Raw genomic sequence first — 21,846 nt, forward strand, 5'->3', positions numbered from 1 at the left:
TTTAAAGTTCGATGTGTTCTATATTAATCTTCTTACATTGAGGACCTGAGAGACTTTTCTTTTGGAGGAGCTTGCCCCGCTAGTCTTGGAACATGATGAGTGGCTCAGAGAGGTAGGTGCTAGTGAATGCATGACGAGCTCTAGGCTAAGCCACTTTTAACTAGGTTTACAAGCCAACTCGTATGAGGGGTTGCACTAGATAGGTGGGATTTATCACTAAGATTGCTCATCATTGACTAACCTTCCAAGCTTTTTCTTTGGAATGTTGATGGTAGTCTAGTAGAAACTTACCCTGATTCCGCCCAACCAGCTAAACCTCCATGGTTCAGTTGACATTGTAATATTAAACTACTACTTTGTATAATTGATTGCAACTGGGTTAGTAATCACGCCCTAGAAATCTAAACCTAGGATCATCTATGGATTCTCCCCATCTCTTAGGGGCCGCTCCTCATAAATTACTCCTGTCACCTATAGCGACGGTTTATCTAGGATAGTTTTTGAGACAATTGAACTTTTAAAAGTTTGTCTCAGGAAGTAGATTAATTGATCTACAAGTTTCATTGTTTACATTCTTTGTTATAGTTTTTTCTCCTCCTTTAATAGAAATTAAATCTTTTTATGACATTAATAATAAAGCATTCAGAAGAAACAACCTAGCGCCGAGTAAAAACTATAAATAAATCCCTTTTTAAACGTAGAACCCTGATCTGTAAAACATTGTGCGTCGTTCCTCTTTATGTGATTAAACAATTAATTTATTTTAGGATTTCGAGAACAACGTACTTTCCTTTTTCTTTTCTTTAGCTAGATAGAATACAAGGTAAATAAACTTCCTTTCTCACTCTTAGGTATATATACACATAATTCATTTTATAACCCTGAATGATGCGCCCTAAATTAGAAATTTAAATCTTCGAGCCCTCCTCTCTATTTCCTTGCTTGAACAATAAAGTTGTAATTATTATAAATGAATACACTTTTAACATTTACAATCGATGTTGAGGCTTACCTCCATACCACCAATTTGATGTGAATGGAAATACTATTTTTGAATATGATGATAATTTTGTATTCATGAATCTTTTAAATTATTATTATTGTATAAAATAAATGAATTATATTGACTCAAATATTTACTTTATGCCTCAGGCCAAATACTGTTGTGAACCACATATCGAGATAATAAGTATGTTTCCATCTAATGAACATGTAAAATATGAACCTTTTTCAAAGATTATATCCTTTAAAAATTATTTTTAAAATTTTAAAACTGAAAAATTAAAAAAATGTGAAGCTGAGAAATAGTATTCTTAACATCCCCATATATTATACATATTTTTAATGCACTAAATTTACTCTAGAAAATCTCAAAAAAAGTACATGGACTTCTAGTAGCAAAAAGAACATTAAAAAAAGAATAAGATAAATATGCATTATGATGTTTCTTAAAAAAATTCAAATTGCATTTTTTAGTGGTTTTGAATGTTTTGTGCTGCAAGTGGGAGGATGCGACCAAAAGTAAGAGGTTGCAACTAGTAGAAAAATGCAGGTGAGGAGAGAGAAACTAAAATCGCAGGCAAGATAGTTTGCAGGAGAGAGGAAGACTAAAAACGCAGGCAGCAGGTGAGAGAAAGACTAAAAACGCAGGCAGGACAGCCTGCAGGAGAGAGAAAGACTAAAAACGTAAGAAAAAAAACAGCAGCAGCAGTCAATATGCTGAAATCGGTTCCGAACAGTGTGTGATAGGCTAGAACAGGTGCTAGACTGTTTTAGACAGCAATGGCCAGCTTGGACCGCGATGTCCTCTGCGTCCGGGGTGTGGACAACAAGTTGAAATACCTGAAATCTGCAAAAACGAGATTGTTTTCTGAATGGAGAGTGATCAGCAATAGTCGCTCTGTTGTAAACAGTTGCAAACTGCGGGTGGAAGGTTGGAAATAGGCGCTAGACTGTAGATGACAACAAGGGACAGCTGAGACTGTGATATCCTCCGTGAAAGGGGTGTGGGCAGCAAGTTGAAGACACCTGAAACTTGCAAAAACGAGATTTTGATGCAGCGGAAGAAAAAGAGAAGTGGATGCCGAACCCACGACCGGTCTTTACCTTTACTGGAGTGGAGGATCTTTGCCGCGGTTTGAGCAGATCCAACTCTGATACCATGTCAAAAGATGACGTACCAATGAGATAGTAGGGTTGGCGGGGAGGAACATGGAGTGAACTCGGCAAACATGGAGAAGAGAAGAGAGAAGAAACTCAAATGAATGGAATGATGAAGTTCTGAATCATGGAGTGAATGTGATATAAGGGACCAAGGGTGCCGTAGCACAAGGAAGATGATGAAGACAGCCACGAACCACTAACTGCAATGTCCTCCTGAAGGGGTGTGAGGGTGGTGGAGAGGTTGGAGAGAAGAGGTGACGGACTGAATGAATTAGCCATAAGGAATGAATGAGAGAGTGGCCTATAAATAGGCACAGTTAGTCTAGGATGTCGCTCCTCTTTGGGGTTGCAAACCCTAAATGCAAAACGTAAAAAGGCAAAAATGCAAACTGCGGGTGAAGGGTTTCTCAATACCCAAGATATAGAAAAGTCCAAGAAAAGGGGAAAATGTCATTATTACAAGAAGCCCTGTAATTATATTGAATATTGATGAATGCAAGAACAATTGGCCAAAGAGAAGGACTCCGGTTTGGCTGTCTAGGAGACATCAACCAGCAAATCTATTGATGGTGATGCTTTAGTCAACTTTGTGGAGGAGGGCTATGCATTTCTTACGTGTTGTTTTGATTTTTCGATGGCTGATTTAAGGTTTAATGCTATTGAAATGCAGCACATGGTATGTTGATTATGGGGCGTCAAAGCATATCACTTCCAAGAAGTGTCTCTTCACCTCTTTGTATTCAGCCCCTGCTGGGAAGCATGTTATGTGTGTGAGCAGCAATAGTTTTGATGTATGTGACATTGATTCGGTTACGATTACTACTGCAAACGGTTTCGATTTCATGCTTTTGGATGTTTTCTTTGTGCCTAGCATTACAAAGAATTTGTTGTCTATATCTACTTTTAATAAGCATAGCTTTCAAGTCATCTTTGAAGATAACAAATGTATTGTTAGAGATAGAGAGATGGATTCTGCAATTAGGCTATCCAACACCCAGTATTTCGTTATACGTATGACAAACACTCTCATGATGCTCTAGTAGTTAGTAATCTTTCGTGTGCAATGTAGAATGTGGAGCTATGGCATGCTCGCTATGGACATATAAGTTTTGGTAGTCTGATAACCCTTCAGAGGTGTCAGATGGTTGATGCATTGCCACTAGTGGAGATTCCATCTCCCCATGCATGTGAGGGATGCATTTTGGGAAAAATGCACAGGTTTGCTTTAAAAGGACGGTGCAATGTGTGCTATTCGAACAATGCAGCTTATTCACTCCGATGTTTGTGGTTCCATGAGGACACATGTACTTGGGGGCCAGATCAGGTTGGGGTTACAACCCTTGCACAATGGCATTATACATCCAGCCATTGTATGAATGACACCTCAGCAAAATGGTGCTGCTGAAACTTAAAATTGGACACTTATGGAGATGACTAGTTGTATGTTGAAAAGCAAGGGGCTGCCTGTGAGTCATATACTAAATGGTGCACCCACTAAAGCACTGAAGACGATCACACCATTTGAAGCTTAGCATGGCAAGAAACCCAAAGTTGGTTACTTTTGGGTATTTGGATGCATAGTCTATGTTATGAGTACGGCAAGTGCTCTTCAAGAGCGAGGAGATTGCCCTCACAACTTACAAGAGAAGAACTTGAAAGAGAAATTAAACTAGAACTTGACTGTGAGACAACTCGATTACAAGAGAACTCTCTTCTGAGAAGAAGCAACGAGAGCCCCCTTTGTAGAGATCAAACTATGAAAATGATCGAATAAATGAGCGTAATGCAGTAATTGACACTCAAACTCATAGAAGGTGGGTATAGTAGACTGTGAGCTCACTTGCTGCACAAAATGGAAGTATTTCCTCAACAACTTGTTTAGAAACAATGTGACCTGATTTTGAGGACTTAGGAGTCGATGTGGTAGAGAACTCGGCGAGAAGGCGTTGATACTCAGCCAACTTGACTTTCAAGTCATCCCGGTCAATGATTTTAAAGTTTTGGAGCTCATGATCCAAATTGATATGATGGGTTGTATCTCGAGCCACATAGTGGTCAGTCAAGTATGCCCAACATTGGGACGCTAAGTCAAAATGCTGAAGCTGTGAATGAAATTTAGGTAATAGACCTTGTATCAACTTGACAGTAGCAGAGACATTCCTAGCCATTCATGAGCAGACAACCTCGTATTGAACAAGTGCCAAATTAGATTGGGGTTACAACCCTTGCACAAGATTCCATAGGTTCTGTGAGTCAAGAATATGTCTCATTAAGTTTGACTAAGTAGTGAAGTTCGACCTGTTAAAATGAGTCTTATCATTAAATGCATGTTTGGTTGGTGAGGAGAAAGAGAACCATGAGGTGTCGGATAAGTGGAATAAAATGGAGGAGGGGGATAAGGAGTACCAACTGATCTATACTTGGTGAGGGGTGGGTGGCATTTCCAAGCCTTGAAATCCCCGAAAGTGTTGGGATGTGAGGATGAACCTCCATCATGGAGACACCATTCGATTGAGGAAAAGATGAGGTCCTAAAAGGCATGTCTAAGGGTAAAGGACCCCTTGGTGTGATGTGTGAAGACATGTACAGTGCACTTAATGGAGGTTGAAAGTAGGGTGCAACGGAACTAGTGAGTGGAAGGGGTGGGGTATTAAATGGATTTGTCATTGTGTAGACGTGGGAAATGTGTTAGGCTCCTTTTGTCCATTAAATACAAAAGATAAAAAGATGAATCACTAAAATCAAATTGACCATGAGATGTAAAAGCTGAAGAAAAAGATGAAGGAGCACTCACCCTTGATTCTTGCAATTTTTGTTTGTCTTTTTTTGAGTGCAATTGGAAAAACCTATCCTCTTCAAGGTTAATGAACCAATACTCCTTCATCATGAGCATCACCAATATCTTGCAGAAAAGAGGAAGTAATATCAAAGGCTTGTGAAGTAGTAAGATGCCTACCTGACATAGGAGTGAATGAAGGTGGAGAAGTGTGTGTAAAAGATGAAAGAGGTAAGGATGGAGATGATGGTGGTACGGGGGAAAATGATTTGTACTTCATGCTAGTTTCCACATCAGGATGGCCAATCCATTGTGGAGCTTCCTTCCTTCCTGCAAATTCATTAGACCGGTGCACTGGATCTAAAGCGAAAAACACAAATTTCTCTTCAATTTGTTGTTGAGCTTGATACATGAGGATGAGATTATATTTGGCTCATGAGATCTTGTATAGTTTGTCTCTATGGTAGTTCGAAGACTCTATGGCCATGTTGGATGGAGGAGCAAGCTGTGAAGCCCACTCCATCGCATGTCTGGATGTCCTATGCTCGAGAGCATCATGATGATGTGGTGAAGATGTGTTCGAAGTCATCTTGCCCTTCTATTGTTCCTACTTCTTGCGAAGGGCTTTCAAATCAAAAGCTGAGTTTTCGTGGAAGAGAACCTTGCTTTGATACCTTGTTTGTGTGTTCCAGTTCCGCTTCCGCCGCGCTCCTCTGAAGTTTGGTTTTCTTGGGGCATTTGTTAGCAAGATGGGACTTACTACCACAGATATAGCACTTGAGATCTTTTTTTTGCTCTTGGCCATTGTTCTGAGATATATGGAAATTATGTCAATGTGAGGAAGATCTATGCTTGCCATGTCTATGTGAGTGTCTTGCAGATCTTCTTCGAGAGTAACTGTCATCTTACCTGTCTTGGTGATTGAAATAAGATTTGCGACTTTTGGTTGAATACCACCTGGGTTTGCTATTAGAATAGTTATGTCCACCATAGGAAGAAGAACATGCACATTGCTTACAGCCAAAGTCAATGTCATATTTGCTGGCAGATTTACACACAACGTGCGGAAATCTTTGATTTAACTGTGCCATTTTCTGCTGCTGGTAAACTTCTTTTATGGTCCATTCAATTGTTTGCAAAATCTGACCAACACTGTCAGTGAAATCCCTATTTTCAGCTTTCATCTTTTTCTTATAATAAAAGGAAATGGGCTTAGGAAGAGAACATACTAAATGTTCTTTCATGCTGTTATCATGAGCTCTTAATCCTTCATATAGCAAGTCCCTCATATAGATAAGATATTCTTTATATTGTTTGGGGTCACATAGTTTGGACTTGAAGAAAATTTCTCTAGCTTCTTAAACATCACCTAATTTATTGCCTACCAGCTCACCAAGGAATAATTCAAAGAAAAGCTAGACAGGGTCTGTATGTTGCACAATAGCTAATTTGACCTGTGGATGTATTGAAATCCACCACTGTTTTAAGCCACCGACAAAAGCCATGAGTCATGGCGTTGAGAATGTCGATTCTATTTGTTTGGGGCTTATTAAGTATTTTTTGTCCTACATATGTGTACATCATATATATCAGGAGTTTAACCTCTTCTGGAGATTTTCCATCTATTGACCGGGTAGGGAATGAACCAACCCTTTGTGGTACTCCTATTTTCTTATAGAAGTTTGTATAAGAAGGTTTCATATATGAAGTGGTTGCATTCACAGAAGTAGTGGTTTTGGCTGCATTTACTGCAAGAGAGGGAGTAGTACTTACAGTAGTGTCTGTATGAGCATTCAATAATGCATGAAGGAGTGTGTCTGCAAGGGATTGGTCCCGGTGTGGATTGATAGGAACAAACTCATCATCGACAACACTGTCGCTGTCTTCATCTAAGGATGAAAGAGTATAGGCGGCCTGTCTTTGAAAAGCAGCTTAATCACGGAAATACCATGTAAGTAATTCATGAGTCGGCATATTTGGAGGATGTTGATCAATGCTTTCCCCCATTAGGTGCGAGTCAAGCTGAGCATCTAGACTACGATGAATCTGGCTTATCTGTTGGTCCATAGGTGAAATACATAAGGGCATTTGATCAAGTACCTAATTAGCTTCTCATTGCCTTCGAAGTCTTTCAAATGCTAGGTCATGAATCTGATCAAAAGTGACCTTGTAATCCTGTTCAAACTAGTCTGGAAACAGTAGTTCTAGGTATTCTGCTAAGTCTTCAGTTGTGTCCCCCGGTTGAAGTGTGGGTTGTAACAGACAGGGTTGCTGAATAGTGGTTTCTCCTTTAAGAACAGATGTTAAGGACAATAGATCTCTGGGAGATCTTCGAAAATGTCATTTGGGAGTATACAAAAGCGGACTTAAGTGCGCACAGAACATGGGAGAAATGCCTGATGTATTTACTAATGTCAAACAATTACAACAACTCGGATGCTTAAATTGGATAAATTCCTCTACTCCAAATTTAGTTCTCTATGCAAAAGATCTTTATCCTCTTCTTCGGAAAAACCAATTCCACAGTGAATCTCTCCACACACTTGTTGTATAGAACATAAAGAATTTGATTCACTATTTGCCTCCTCTTCGTTTGCCAATAGGATTATCCTTAATCCTCTATACTGATGCTTCCAATTCTAGTTCGGGTGCATGTCTTTGTGAAGAAGCTGTGGTGACATCTCCGCCAACTCTCCACATCTGTCGGTATGCGTCAGGAATCTTCAATGCCACGCAAAAGAATTATCCATCATATCAACGTGAAATTGTGGCCATGATTAAAGCTATAAAGGCTTTTAGGCTTTTTGTAGAATTTGTGCCTTTTACCATATGGACAGATCTACAACATGTGCCTAGTTATCTTACCAAAAGAGCCCCGAATGAAATAGGGAATAAATGTCTACTTTGGTGGTCACTTTTTTTTGATTCCCTGGATGTAACCTTTCAACACATTCCCGGCATTCACAACACTATTGTAGACCTTTTGTCACGTCAAGTGTGACTTTTTCCTTTCTTTTGTAATGATGCAACATATTCTGTGCGCACTAAGTGCACTTTTGTATATGTCAGAATGCACTCAAAGATTCTCCACTCACACTACAATGATTGTTCTCCCTCTTAGAAGCCTATAAATGCTCCCCTTGTAAGTCTTTGAACACATCTACAGAAGCCTCAATTGCATTCTTTTGTCAGTCTCAAGCTTTGGGTTTCAGTTTGCTTGTTTGTGTGTTCCAGTTCCGCTTCTGTTGCGCTCCTCTGAAGTTTGGTATTAGAGCCCCTAACACTATCCCCTCGAGAGAAGCAAGGTTGTCAGTGATGCATAAGGTTAGCTTGTGTTTAGGCTGTGAGGCTTGTGTGTTGTGGTAAGCCGTATCTGAGCGTATTCCTTCTGTTCCATAAATCCTAATGGCTTCCTCTAAGGTTGGTGGTAGTAATGTGTTTAGTTTTCTTTTAAAACTTTGTTTGAGCGGTATAAATCTCTTGGGGACTCTACTATCATTGTTGATGAAGCACATCCAAGCTCTAAATGGATCTTACCAGAGATCGGTGCTGCCCATATTTATGGAGAAAATCAGCTTTTCAAATTCAAGGCTTCAACTGTCTATATTGAAGATTAGGGTATTCTTACTGCAGGTGATACTTTGTCTGAAGATCAGCATGTTAATCTATTATCCTTAGTACTTCCAAAAATACCAAAACACCAACAAAAGAGAGACTACCTCTACTTGCATTTAGGCTACATAGCTATAGGGATAATTCCCCTCTTTCGTAGAGGTCTCAATGTTTCTTGCATGGCAACTATTTTAGATACCAGGCATGTAGAACTTATGGATATGATCGTAGGAGCTGCAGTATCCCCGTTGTCCAATGCTTCAATCTTCTTTGAATTAGGGCCTAATTATGTAATTTCTATGGATGACCCTTATCTTCCTGAATTACTCATGTTACATATTAGAACCATGGGTTTACAGATGAAAGTCTCTTCGGCTCATTTGACAATCCAATTGATACGATGGGCAGAAATAAATACAAGCTCAGTTAGATTCGTCTTCACGCTGTGAGAACGTCTCACGAGTCGAACTTGAAGACAGAGGCACGAGATGCGTTTCTCCTCCCAACCTTGCCTAGATAGTTGATGGCAACTCCCATCGTGATCCGATTGCCAGCCGTCAACTCTTGGTGAGTCCTACTATTCTTGGACTCTCTTTCATTCTGGGCTCCCCTAAACCCCGTTCGGGTGCCCAAGGCCCCCGGATGGTCGTCCCTCGCGCCTGTTTCCTGTAATTTACCTTAATGATGTAACATATCCTTCCCCTTAAGAATCGGTTTCGTCCTCGAAAACAATACTTGGAAGGTCTAACTGTAAATTGGGAAACCTTTTCCTTAAGGTACTTACTCGCTCCCATGTTGAGCTTTCTTCTGAACAATCTTTCCATTTGACCAAACATTCTTGATAAATAGTATTCCTTGTTCATCTGTTATGAACATTTAATATTCTTTCTGGTTCATGTGGATTAAATTGGTCATCTAATAGCTCCTCAATGTTATCATTTAAGATTAGATTATCCAAATCACCTAGCTTCTTCCTTAGCTTACTTACATGAAAATTTGGATGTATTTTACTACCAGCAGGTAGTTGGAGCTTGTAAGCCTATTCTCCCACCTTTTTAAGTATTGTGAAAGGACCACAATACCTGGGTGAAAGCTTTGGGCATTGTCCCGTTTTCATGGTTTTAGTTTGTTCAGGCACTTTAAGATAGACAAATTCTCCTTCTTCAAAGGAGATGTCTCTTCGATGAGGATCTGCATAAGCTCTAGCTCGATTTTGAGCTTTCTTAATATTTTCTTGAGCAAATTTTAACATACTATTCATATCCTCCAAAAAATCCTTGGCTGCCTAAATCTTTTCCTTATGCAGTCCTACTGCATGAGGAGCTCTAGGCTGAAACCCATACATTAACATAAATGGACTATATCTAGTGGAAGAGTACTTGGCACTATTATATGCAAACTCTGCTATCGGTAGATACTCTTCCCAATTAGTTTGCCTTTTACTTACATATGCCCTGAGCATATCTTCAAGGATTTGGTTAACCCTTTCAGTTTGCCCATCTGTTTGTGGGTGGTCCGCCGTACTCATGCTAACTTTAGTATCCAACTTCCTAAATACCGCACGCCAAAATTGACTATCAAATTTTCTATCCCGATCAGAAACTATATTTGCCGGAAGGCTAATCGGTATATTTTCTCTACGAACAATCTAGCCAATTCTGGTGTTTTAACATCCGTTGAAGTTGGAATAAACCTAGCCATTTTGGTTAACCTATCCACAATCACCCACACAGAGCCGTGCCCCCTCTGTGTTCTGGGTAATGCAACAATAAAATCCATGGAGATACTCTCCCATTTTCCCGAAGGAATCTCTAATGGATGGAGAAGTCCTCCCATTTTCAATCTTTCAGCTTTATTAACCTGGCATTATTTACATTTTGACTATATAGTCAAGGACGTCCTTATTCATTCCAGGCCAATAGAACTGCCTTTTAATAAGACTATAAGTCTTATTAACTCCTGGATGTCCTGCGCTAGGGGTATCATGACACTCAAAGAGTATCTGGCGCCTTATTTCTTTATCTTTTGGGACACATATCCTACCCTTGTAGAGTAAATAACCATTATCAATGGTAGAATTCTTCCACTTGAATCCGGTTTGAGCAATCCGTGATGCTCCATTTCCTTGTTGAACATCCTTAGATATTCCTTTCTCAGTGGAGGCCCTTCCATTTGGATCCCCATTTTTTATTGCTTCCCATGTCACAACTCTATAGAAACAGAATTTGTATCCTTTCTCATTAATTTGTCTATATAATGATTTATTAAATTTATTTCCTTTGCACTAATTAGCTATAAAGAAAAGTGCATTGGAGCTGGCCACTGATGAGTGGTCACAGGTTATGGTGGACCCACGCGGTGGGTTAGAGAAAAGATAGTTCACACTTCCACCTATATGACCCGATTGGGCGCCTGTGACTAGAACTCACGCATATCAGGGTTAGACTCGCACACAAAAAGGATTGATGCCTTGAAGTGTGGGCTAGATCCACCAGAACAAACAGTTACAATCAACAAGATGGCATGATCATGAAATGCTTGTATAATGTGCATGTGTGGGCTGAAAGCTTGAAATGCACATTTCTTTGCATAGGAAAGTCACATGAAGATTCGGATACCATTTTTGCGATGTACACGGAAAAAGCTTTCATATGACACCCATATTGGGGGGGGGGTCCCTAAATTTTAGGAGATCCCTAAATTTTAGGGACCTCTAAATTTTAGGAGGTCCCTAAAATTTAGGAGCCTCGAATTAGCCTAAAAATGCTAGTCCTAAAAAATAGGGATGTCATTCTAAAAATAGTAAGTTCTGTACTCTGACTGTGCTTACTAAATTTGGTTGTTTCTATTCTTGACAGTATTCAACCCAAAAAGGAAGGCCATAGAGAAGAGACAAGTGTCAAGACACTTGTCACACAAGTTTCCAAGTGTCCCACCACTTGTCACATCTCATGACATGTGGCTGGACACTTGTCTTGTGCTACTCCACTTTCCTCTTTTGTACTAGCTCTCCCCTCTCCTATAAATAAGAGCTCGTTTTTCTTCATTCATCATCATTTTTCTTTGCTGTAAACTCATGTACAGCACCCACAGATAGCCAGAAACTGGCCCCATCCATCCCCATCATCATCCCCCACTTCTCCATTATCAAATTCCTCCATATTCCCTCTTCTATCACTGTTTTTTTTACAAGACAGCAAGCCTGTAAATTCATTACAGCACCTCCTTCTCGAGCTCTTTCTTCCATTTTAGCTACAAGAAGCAAGCCCTATCCATGTACTGCTGATCAACGATGGAGAAAGGCTGAATTCCCCTTTTTTCTTCTCTCATACTATAAAGAAATCAGTTCTTATCATTGCATAATAGATAATGCATGTGTGTTTGTACATCTTTGCATGATCTTGTGAGAGTGAGAATTACTTCTTCTCACTCTCAGGTTGATTGTAACTGAGCTCTTCCCTAAGGGACTTGGGTTGAGCAGAAATACATTCCTTCGGGGGGGGTTGCCCATCTTCAACCCTCAATCTTGTCTCCATTACTTTTACATTTTCATGGCTGTAATTTTGTGAGTAATTTTCATTTTTAGCTTTAAGTGTTCATTCTCTTTTATATTAAATCTTGAAAACAAGCGAATATCATAATTGTTAAGCATACTACGTTGTTCGGGGCGTTTACATCCCATATGTTGGAATATGCCGGATCAACCTGGCATTTCCCTTTTAAGGATTCAAGCAAATCGGAAGTGAACTGAGTAAAACTCAATTCATTTATGATGGGCATTCTGCTGAGTGCATCAACCACTATATTATACTTTCCTTTTCTATATCTTATCTCATAGTCGAACTCTTGGAGGAGTTCGGCCCATCTGGCTTTACGCCCTTGTAGATCCGGTTGGTCATTAAGCTAATGCTTTCATGATCCGACAAGATCAAAAGTTTGGCACCGTACAGATAGTGCCTCCATTTCTTCATTGCATGTACTATTGCATACAGCTCCCTCTCATAAACAGAATAATTCTATTTTGCACGGTCTAATTTCTTGCTTTCAAAAGCAACTGGTCGACTTTCTTGTAATAAGTCCGCGCCTATCGCCTTATCACTGGCATCAGCTTCAATCACAAATGGTTTATTGGGATCCATAATTAATAGTACTGGAGCTGTAGCAATAGCTACCTTAAGTTTTTGAAAACTTTCATTTTGGTCTGTTCCCTAATTAAAGCTCTTCCCTTTCCCTTTAAGTTGGTCTATCATTGGAACAGCTATTTTGGCATAATCTCGAATGAATCTACGGTAAAATCTAGATAAACCTAGGAAGATCTGCAGCTCTTCCAGGTTCCTTGGAGATGGCCATTCAATAATTGCTCTTACTTTTTCTGGATCCATTTTGATTCCCTCTTTCGAGATAATATGCCCCAAATATTTGACCTCTTGTGCGAAGAATTCACATTTAGTTTTCTTCGCATAGAGGGAATGTGTTCTTAACAGTTGGAATATCAATTGTAAGTGCTCCAAACGTTCTTCTCTTGATTTACTAAAGATCAAGATGTCATCCAAGAAGACTACTACAAAATGTCCTAGATAGGGCTGTAATACATTATTCATTAGCTTCATAAAGGTAGCTGGTGCATTAGTGAGGCCAAAAGGCATCACCAAAAAATCATAATGCCCGTATCTAGTACGAAATGCTGTCTTAGGAACATCTTGTGCCTTAATTCTTACTTGGTGATAGCCTGATCTTAAATCTATCTTTGTGAAGAATTTTGCCCCTTGTAATTGATCAAAAAGATCTTCCATTCTGGGTATAGGAAATTTATTCTTTACCGTTATCTTATTAAGTGCTCTATAATCAACACAAAGTCGCATAGAACCATCTTTTTTCTTTACCAATAAAATTGGCGAAGCCCAAGGTGAATTACTGGGTTGTATAAACCCTTTATCAAGGTAATCCTTAATTTGTCTTTCAACTTCTTGGTGTTGTGTTTCACTTAACTTATAAGGTGGTTTAGAAATAGGGTGTGTATTCTTATTTGTGTCAATTGGGTGATTTATATCACCCCTATCTGGTGGAAGGCCACTTGGTAAATCAGAAAGAAACACATCTTTAAATTCATCTAACAGACCACTTAATTCATTATTTACATTCAACTCACAAACATAAGAAAATTGTTGCTTTATATTACAGAAAGTAAAAGTGTTTTGTACAGGAAGAGACCATAACATATATACCTCACAAGCTTCCTTCTTTATCAGCTTTTGAACCTTAGTGGAACACAACAAAGGATTATCAGATACTTCATGCTCACCTTGAATCACAAAAGTCTTACCATCCCTTTCAAATTCCAGTGTATTATGATGATAACTACGTTTTAAGGATGGTTCCAATCCCCATAGCCACTCCCTCCCTAAAGCAATATCGGCTCTTTCCATATTCATAATTTGGAAATCAAGTTTATCTTTATATCCTTGGATCTCAATTTCCAAATTGGATACCATTGTATCCCATATTTTATTATCTTGACCTTGCATCATACGAACAACATATTGATGCCCACTCTTTTGTTGGGGAAGTTTCAATTTTTTGATAAGTGCATAATTTATGAAATTGTGGGTAGCAGAGTCATCAATCATGACTCTAACCCTCTTTCCAGCTATCAATCCATGCACTCTAACTAAATCATGTGGCCCAAAGGTAGGCTGCCACATAGAAGTTGACATACAACACCTGTGTTGTACATCCTTGTGCAAAACCTATAAAGATTTATACTTTTCATGCCCCTTTAATTCTAGAGTCTGCACTACATGGATTTGTTTTTCTTTTCCCTTGCCCTTGTCCTTATCCTTTCCTTTATCTTCCCCCTTTTTCGTTTGAGGGCAATTCCAGGCAGCATGGTTAGGGGATAGGCAATTGAAACATAGCTTTTCTTTTTTGGCCTTATCAAAGTCATCTGGACTTAACTTTGGCCTTACATATTGTGTCTTTTCAAAAGGTTGTTTCTTGCCCTTAAAAAATGGCATTTTCCTTTTAAATTTGCCTACAAATTTTGAGGTTTCCAATTTCTTAGTCTTGGGCTCTGTATCGGTGAGACTAGTGAGTGTACCTGGACGCGTACTATCTTCATTGATTAATGCAAATTTAATTGCCTCTTCAAGTGTCTTAGGTGAACTCCTTTTTACTTCCTTTTTACAGGTCTTATCTAGTCCCCTAATGAATCCTCTCGTCTTTTGAAATTCATCTATTCCTTCCAATTTGAGGATTATCTCACGATATTCCTCCAGATATGCCAGCAGGGGTCTTCCCTTTTGTCTGACATAATCCCAATCTTCCCAATTTCTTTCCATTTCATTTTCAGGAAGGAATTCTTTCAAAAAGACCGATTCAAATTGAGCCCAAGTTTCAGGTATTTTATTTGCCTCCTTTAAAGTTCACCACCATTTATACGCCTTTGGCCCCAAAGTTAAACTGGCCTCCAGCGCTTGGAGATGTGGTGGAGTATTTTTAAGTTTGTGTAAATCTTCCAATTTTTGGAGAAAATTAAAGATAGTGTCTTTATTTCTATCTTTTTCCTCCCCATGAAACTGAGGGGGTTTCATATCTTTTAAAATTGGATTATCCCTCAACTTGTGGTGGGGTTCCTTAGGATCTCGTATAGTCACATCCAAATCTTTTGATGAAGATGGGATATCCGAGGTTTCTATCTTATTTTTATCCCTTTCTAGTAATAAAGTTAATTGAGATTTTATTTCGGTGAGTATCTGAGTTAAAAATTCCATTTGAACCCCCTGTGCCTGCACATGAGCAGTTAGATCATCAAATTGTTCTTGTGTGGCAAAAAATTATTCCCACTGTTCTTCTTGTATCTCCGTTTCATGGGGATCTACCATAGGGTGGTCCCCAGAACTAGAACCCTCAATTACTCCCTCTTTCCCTTTCTCTTCCATTAATACACTGGAATTGGAAAGCAAATATAAGAAATTTGCGTACAAAGTAAAGTACTACCGTGGTTATAGTGACATGGCAACTGTTGCTGGCTTTTAATAATAACCCGAAGAGTGAGGGATAATTTGTCTTTCCCGAACTGAGCCAGTCACGCTAGAAATGAAGCTTATTGGCAGAAACACCTAGTAAGGAGGGGACTAAATACACCCCTTCCTAATGGTCACGTGAACCATCTATACACCTTCTACATGTGAAACTGGTTCGACTGGCTTTGTCCGGCTGGTGACGCCTTCCCTGAATTCGTTCCTTGCCAAACTGTACTTGTCACACGGCTATTTTGCAGTCGTTAGACGGTAGCCTGTAGCCGGAGCTGGTCATAGAGGCGCCAGCCGATATAGTGCCGTTTTTTATTTATTGCGCCTCACGAAGTCAATCGTGTCCAGGACAAGGGCGTAAAGCGTGTGGGGCACCGTCTTCACGCTGTATGACTCACTGCGGCCAATAAGACGGATGACGGGTGACGTGTCGGGTATCGTCTTCATGCCAGATCCGTATGACGTGTCGTGTGGGCGCCGAAAAGAGAACTTCGCGCAAAAACAAATGGAAGCGGGACCCAGCGGCTCTAAAGGAGGACTCGACGGCTCTGAAGAAGGACCCGACGCCTGCTCTGATACCAGTGATACAATGGGCAGAAATGAATACAAGCTCAGTTAGATTCGTCTTCATGCTGTGAGAACGTCTCACGAGTCGAACTTGAAGACAGAGGCACGAGATGCGCTTCTCCTCCCAACCTTTTGCCTAGATAGTTGCTGGCAACTCCCATCGTGATCCAATTGCCAACCGTCAACTCTTGGTGAGTCCTACTATTCTTGGACTCTCTTTCATTCTAGGCTCCCCTAAACCCCGTTCGGGTGCCCAAGGCCCCCGGACGGGCGTCCCTCGTGCCTGTTTCCCGTAATTTACCTTAATGATGTAACACTAGTATAGAATGGTGTTTAGATGCATGTCCTTAGTAATCCCCAGAGTAGTTGAAGGCATAAACTCTTCAAAAGATAAGGGTCAAACAATTATTATGAAGTTAGATGAAAGCATCCAACATTTTCTTCCTGATTGTGTCAAGTGGTCTGACATTGAACTTCCCTATGAATGGCAACTTGATATTTCCTCTTTGAAGAAAAAAGAATTACTTCCTTCCAGGATGATCAAGGTGCAAAATATCAAAGGCAAAACATTGCATTTACCGCAGCGCATGGTTCTAGAAGTACTAGAAGATCCTACTATGGCTGTTCTGAAGGTTCCTCAACCACAATTGAAGGTGTCTCCATCACAGAGAGCCAACATATTGAAATTCCACACTCAGCCTTGTACACATGAACAGGTACATCATGATATTTGTCTTCATTGCAAAAAATTAATAGAACAAGCTTCTTCTTCTGTGGTGAATGTCGTACAAGAATTTGAATATGAGCACCACAAGTACAAAGCTGCTCCATACTTGAGACCCCAAAACACTACCTCTTGGACTGCTGAATTACAAGCCATCAATTGGACTCACTTAGCCCTTACAAGACTAATTGAGAAAGTGGAAAATCTTCAAAAACTGTGTGACTCAATTCTGAGCTTATGTCAGCAAATTGTTAAATCACAAATTCAGATATCCACTCCTCACAGTGTTCCTCCAAGTAGCTCTACAAGTCTGCAAGCTACTGCATCAACACTCTTATCTGTCCAACCAGCCACTCCAGATTGGACAACCTTTTCCAACAAAAGACTCCAAAAAGGATGGAGTTCTTACTTTTCCTCACCTGCTCTAGGCTCGTTAAATATGCATCACGTCAGTATGACTAAAGGGAAAGAGAAAATCTTAGAAGATACCCCCTCTGAAGGCCCTTCAAATAGACCTACTTCTTACACAATCCCAGACTTAAATCAGGCCTATCCCGCCATTTGGGAGGAGGAGAATGATGATCCAAATGAAATTTTCGCAGATATCCCAGAGATCTATTGTCCTTAACATCTGTCCTTAAAGGAGAAACCACTATTTAGCAACCCTGTCTGTTACAACCCACACTTCAACCGGGGGACATAGCTGAAGACTAAGCAGAATACCTAGAACTGCTGTTTCCAGATTGGTTTGAAAAGGATTACAAGGTTGCTTTTGACCATATTCATGACCTAATAATTGAAAGGCTTTGAAGGCAAAGAGAAGCTAATTAGGTACTTGATCAAATGCCCGTATGTATTTCACCTGTGGACCAACAGAAAAGCCAGACTCATCGTAGTCTAGATGCTTGGCTTGGCTCTCGCCTAATGGGGGAAAGCATTGATCAACATCCTCCAAATATGCCAACTCATGAATTACCTGCATGGTATTTCCGCGATTAAGTTGCTTTTCAAAGACAGGCTGCCTATACTCTTTCATCCTCAGATGAAGACGGCGATAGTGTCATTGATGATGAGTTTGTTCCTATCAATCCACACCGGGACCAATCCCTTGCAGACACACTCCTTCATGCATTATTGAATGCTCGTACAGACACTATTGTAAGTACTACTCCATCTCTTGCAATAAATGTAGCCAAAACCACTACTTTTGTGAATGCAACCACTTCATATATGAAACCTTCTTATACAAACTTCTATAGGAAAATAGGAGTACTAGAAAAGGTTGGTTCATTCCCTATCTGGTCAATAGATGGAAAATCTCCAGAACATATGTAGGACAAAAAATACTTGATAAGCCCCAAACAAATAGAATTGACATTCTCAACGCCATGACTCATGGCTTTGTTGGTGGTTTAAAATAGTGGTGGATTTCAATACATCCATAGGTCAAATTAGCTATTGTGCAGCATGCAGACCTTGTCGAGCTTTTCTTTGAATTACTCCTTGGTGAGCTGGTAGGCAATAAATTAGATGATGTTTTAGAGGCTAGAGAAGCTTTCTTCAAGTCCAAACCATGTGACCCCAGACAATGTAAAGAATATCTTATCTATATGAGGGACTTGCTATATGAAGGATTAGGAGCTCATGATAAGAGCACGAAAGAACATTTAGTATGTTCTCTTCCTGAGCCCATTCCCTTTTATTGTAAGCAAAAGATGAAAGTTGAAAATAGGGATTTCATTGACAGTGTCGGTCAGGTTTTGCAAACAATTGAGTAGACCATAAAAGAAGTTTACCAGCAGTAGAAAATGGCACAGTTAAATTTGCAATTGAGTAGACCATAAAAGAAGTTTACCAGCAGTAGAAAATGGCACAGTTAAATCAAAGATTTCCTCACTCTATGTGTAAATTTGCCAGCAAATATGACATTGACTTTGGCTATAAGCAATGCCATGTGAAGAAATACCCTAACATAGAAACATAAATGAAAGTGTACGACAAAGCATAAAATAAAAAAAACACAATTAGGGTTAGGGTAACTCAGAGACAATGAATATAGTGGAAATTTGAATCAATGATTGAATGCTGAACATACAATGCTCATGCAGCAAATATATCGTGCAAGAATGAAAACTATACCCCGAACTCTTGGCTCAAGGACCAAGGCAAAAGTGTTGAGCAGGAGAGTGTTGTACTCTTGACGGATCCTGAGCAGCAAAGGCAGCCTCCAGCTGTCGAATAGCAGCAAACACAGGGGTGTGTGGTGCTGGATTAGTGTCGGATAGGGAGAGGAGAGAAAACTGCAAATGTAGCAAGCTGATGATGACGTGGCAGGCTGACGGCAACAAAAATATAGGTATGATGACATGGCAGGCTGACGGTAGTAAAAATGCAGGTATGATGACATGGCAGTCCGTACAACAAGTGCACATCACAAACACAATAGTTCAGCAGGTCACCAGCTGTAGACGATGTGGTAATCAGCAAACCCAGCAGAAATCGATGTAGACTACATGATGGAGGCTGGAAATAGGTGCCTGATGGATGTAGACAGCAACAAGCAGCTTTGGCTGAGATGTCCCCTGCGAACGCGGTGTGGGCAGCGGAGCTAGAGGGCCTGAAACTTGCAAAAGTGAGACTAGGCTGAATGGAGGGCAGCCTACCTATTTATAGAAAGTTTTGGGACCTCATACCACGCCCTGTTTTAGAACTCTCTTGAACTGCACACCATTTTAGGGTTTTCATTAATTAAGCATTTTTGGGACTGTTTAAGTGGCTTATTCAGCATGTAAGGCTTATGTTATCTCAACACTTTGGTCTCCTTTTGTCTCTTTTATTTTTCGTGTTTTCTTGAGCTGAGTTTTTTCAGCAGCTCCAAGCTGTGGGCATGGATGTAGAAGCACTGCCACAATGTCGGTAAAAACAATTTCAAGAGTACATGAGCTCCATGCTATGTTTTCATATTCACAGTCCAATAAGACTGAAGAGGCATAAGAGGGTGATCTAAAGGAAGGCAATTCTACATGAAACTGTGCATTAAATTAATCCCATAACCACATCAGCCAGATGTGCAGCCACATGGATCCAGCCACCATATGCATAGCCAGTCAGCCAAAATGACAAACATGCAGGCATGCATGTTGGCAGACAGGTCTAGCAAGCAGCACTATGTGGCATTGATAGGAAGTCCTGACTCAGCAGGCAAGTCTGTGGTCAGACCTGTCCCAGCCTTTTGGACCTCAGATTTCAGCTTTTAAAAGGCTGTCTTCCCCATGTGTCAAGACTTGGGTAACGAGTGCAAGACCAAAAGGCTTTCCCAGGCAAACCTGGAGCAAGTAAGGAAGCTTAGCAGGTTTTTACTGGTGCAATTCTCCATCCTCAAACGGCTGAGGTCTTTCAATTAAGCAGAGGCAGAGGCTGAACTGCATTGCTGAGCAGGTCCTTTCCAGCATTTCTTTATTACTATCTCTTTGAGTTGCATATCAGGTTTTAAGATACCTTAGTAAAAGCTACCAAGGCACTATGTACCTTAGCCTCCATGGTTGCATGAGTTATCAAATTTCTCTTATGTTGTGATTCATCCTCTAAAATCAGTGAAAACTGGAATGGCCTTCCTGCATCTTTGTAACTTTTGGGTTTTGATGATTAAGATAGCATGCAGGAGCAAAGAGAGAGGAGACATTGCTTGTTCTGAGATCACTCAGCTTTCCGGTAATCCAAATGTCAAGTACGTTTTATGCGAATTGTTTGAATGGCAGATAGCTCTTCTTGTCAATTGTGTCAAAATCGCAATGAATAACTTATTACTAGACATTTTCATCTGATTTGAAAGATCTAATTTGGCTTTTCTTTCAATCATTACCCTGATATTAAGTTTTTCCTGTCAGCTGCAGCCATGCTCATATTTTTTCAAATGATGCTGAATCTTTTTGTACTTTATGAAGGGCAATGGTATGTGATCTTGGATCTTTCAATTCAATACACAACTTCGTAAGAGAATACAAGGAAGAGAAGTTGCCTCTACATGTCCTGGTAAGATAAAAATAACTTTCAAGAAAGCTTGGATGCTGTAGCCTAAAGTAAGTAGTCTCATTCTGTAGAGTAGAACAGTAAAAAATGTGACTGCATTACTGAGGGACCATATTGGGATAGATTGCATTCATGACTTTTTGAAGTTCATTGAAATATGCTGCCATTAAGCATCCTCCATTTATATGCCTATCATGTCCTGAAGAAGGAGAATGTGCGTGTTTCTGACTTGATCAAGGCATGTGTCAAGTGGAAAACCTCAGTCTCTAGTCCTCTCTCAGTCAGGTAGTTGCTGAAACCTAACAGGGAGAGGTACCCTTTTGTATATGCACTTTTGCTGAACTGCTAAAAAAGTCAACTCTTATGGCTGGGAGGTGCTCACCATGGTCCATGGATATCATGCTGGAAGTTGTGGAAGGTCACCTCATGCTCATGAAGATGGTGAATGCAAAATGATCATGAAGCCATGGGATATTGAGGATGATGTCTACATGCGAGGAAGCCATATATAGAGTCCAGTCACAATGGAAAGGGCCCACTGCGATGGCCCGGTCAAAATCTCCACTTTAACTCTAGAAATAGCCCCAGAAAGAATTTAAAAGAAAAATACATTTTGAATCATTTGGTAGGGAAACTGGCTTGAAAAGTTCTAGATAAAGGAGGTTGTAGTCTGTCATCTTCATCCCTCTATCCGTCTTTCCATCATCATTGCCAGCCTTTTCCACCATTGCTATCATGATCTCTGCCACCAGCCTCAGTCACTTCCAACCAGCCTGCATTCTCATCATCACCATGACCTTGTTGGAGAGCTGTGCTGCTTTGTTGCTGCCTGGCCTCTGTATCTGGAGCTGTCGGTGTCACCTTCTGCTGCTGTCATCATCATCTTGCAGTGCCTGGATTCATTTCAGTTCCGTGTTTTTCTGCTCTGCACCCAATCACTGCTG

At 40.1% G+C, this 21,846-nt stretch overlaps 1 protein-coding gene across 3 annotated transcripts in view; it reads left to right on the forward strand.

Moving 5' to 3' along the window:
* Nucleotides 1-21,846, forward strand: part of LOC148036067 (uncharacterized) — a 47,470-nt gene that overhangs the window by 16,506 nt on the left and 9,118 nt on the right. For 2 of the 3 annotated variants that reach the window (XR_015690890.1, XM_087678074.1), the window contains exons 4-5: nt 20,528-20,600; nt 20,818-20,905. Coding sequence is in view for 2 of the 3 variants with exons in the window: in XM_087678074.1 (XP_087534200.1) it covers nt 20,528-20,600; nt 20,818-20,905 (161 nt within the window). In the remaining variant the exon portion in view is untranslated. The remainder of the gene's footprint in view (nt 1-20,527; nt 20,601-20,817; nt 20,906-21,846) is intronic. The other variant, XM_087678073.1, reaches the window with a different exon arrangement.

Source organism: Lygodium microphyllum, chromosome 5, assembly GCF_053477565.2.
Source record: "Lygodium microphyllum isolate KBCC chromosome 5, Lygodium_microphyllum_v1.1.10, whole genome shotgun sequence".
Classification (NCBI taxonomy): Eukaryota; Viridiplantae; Streptophyta; class Polypodiopsida; order Schizaeales; family Lygodiaceae; genus Lygodium; species Lygodium microphyllum.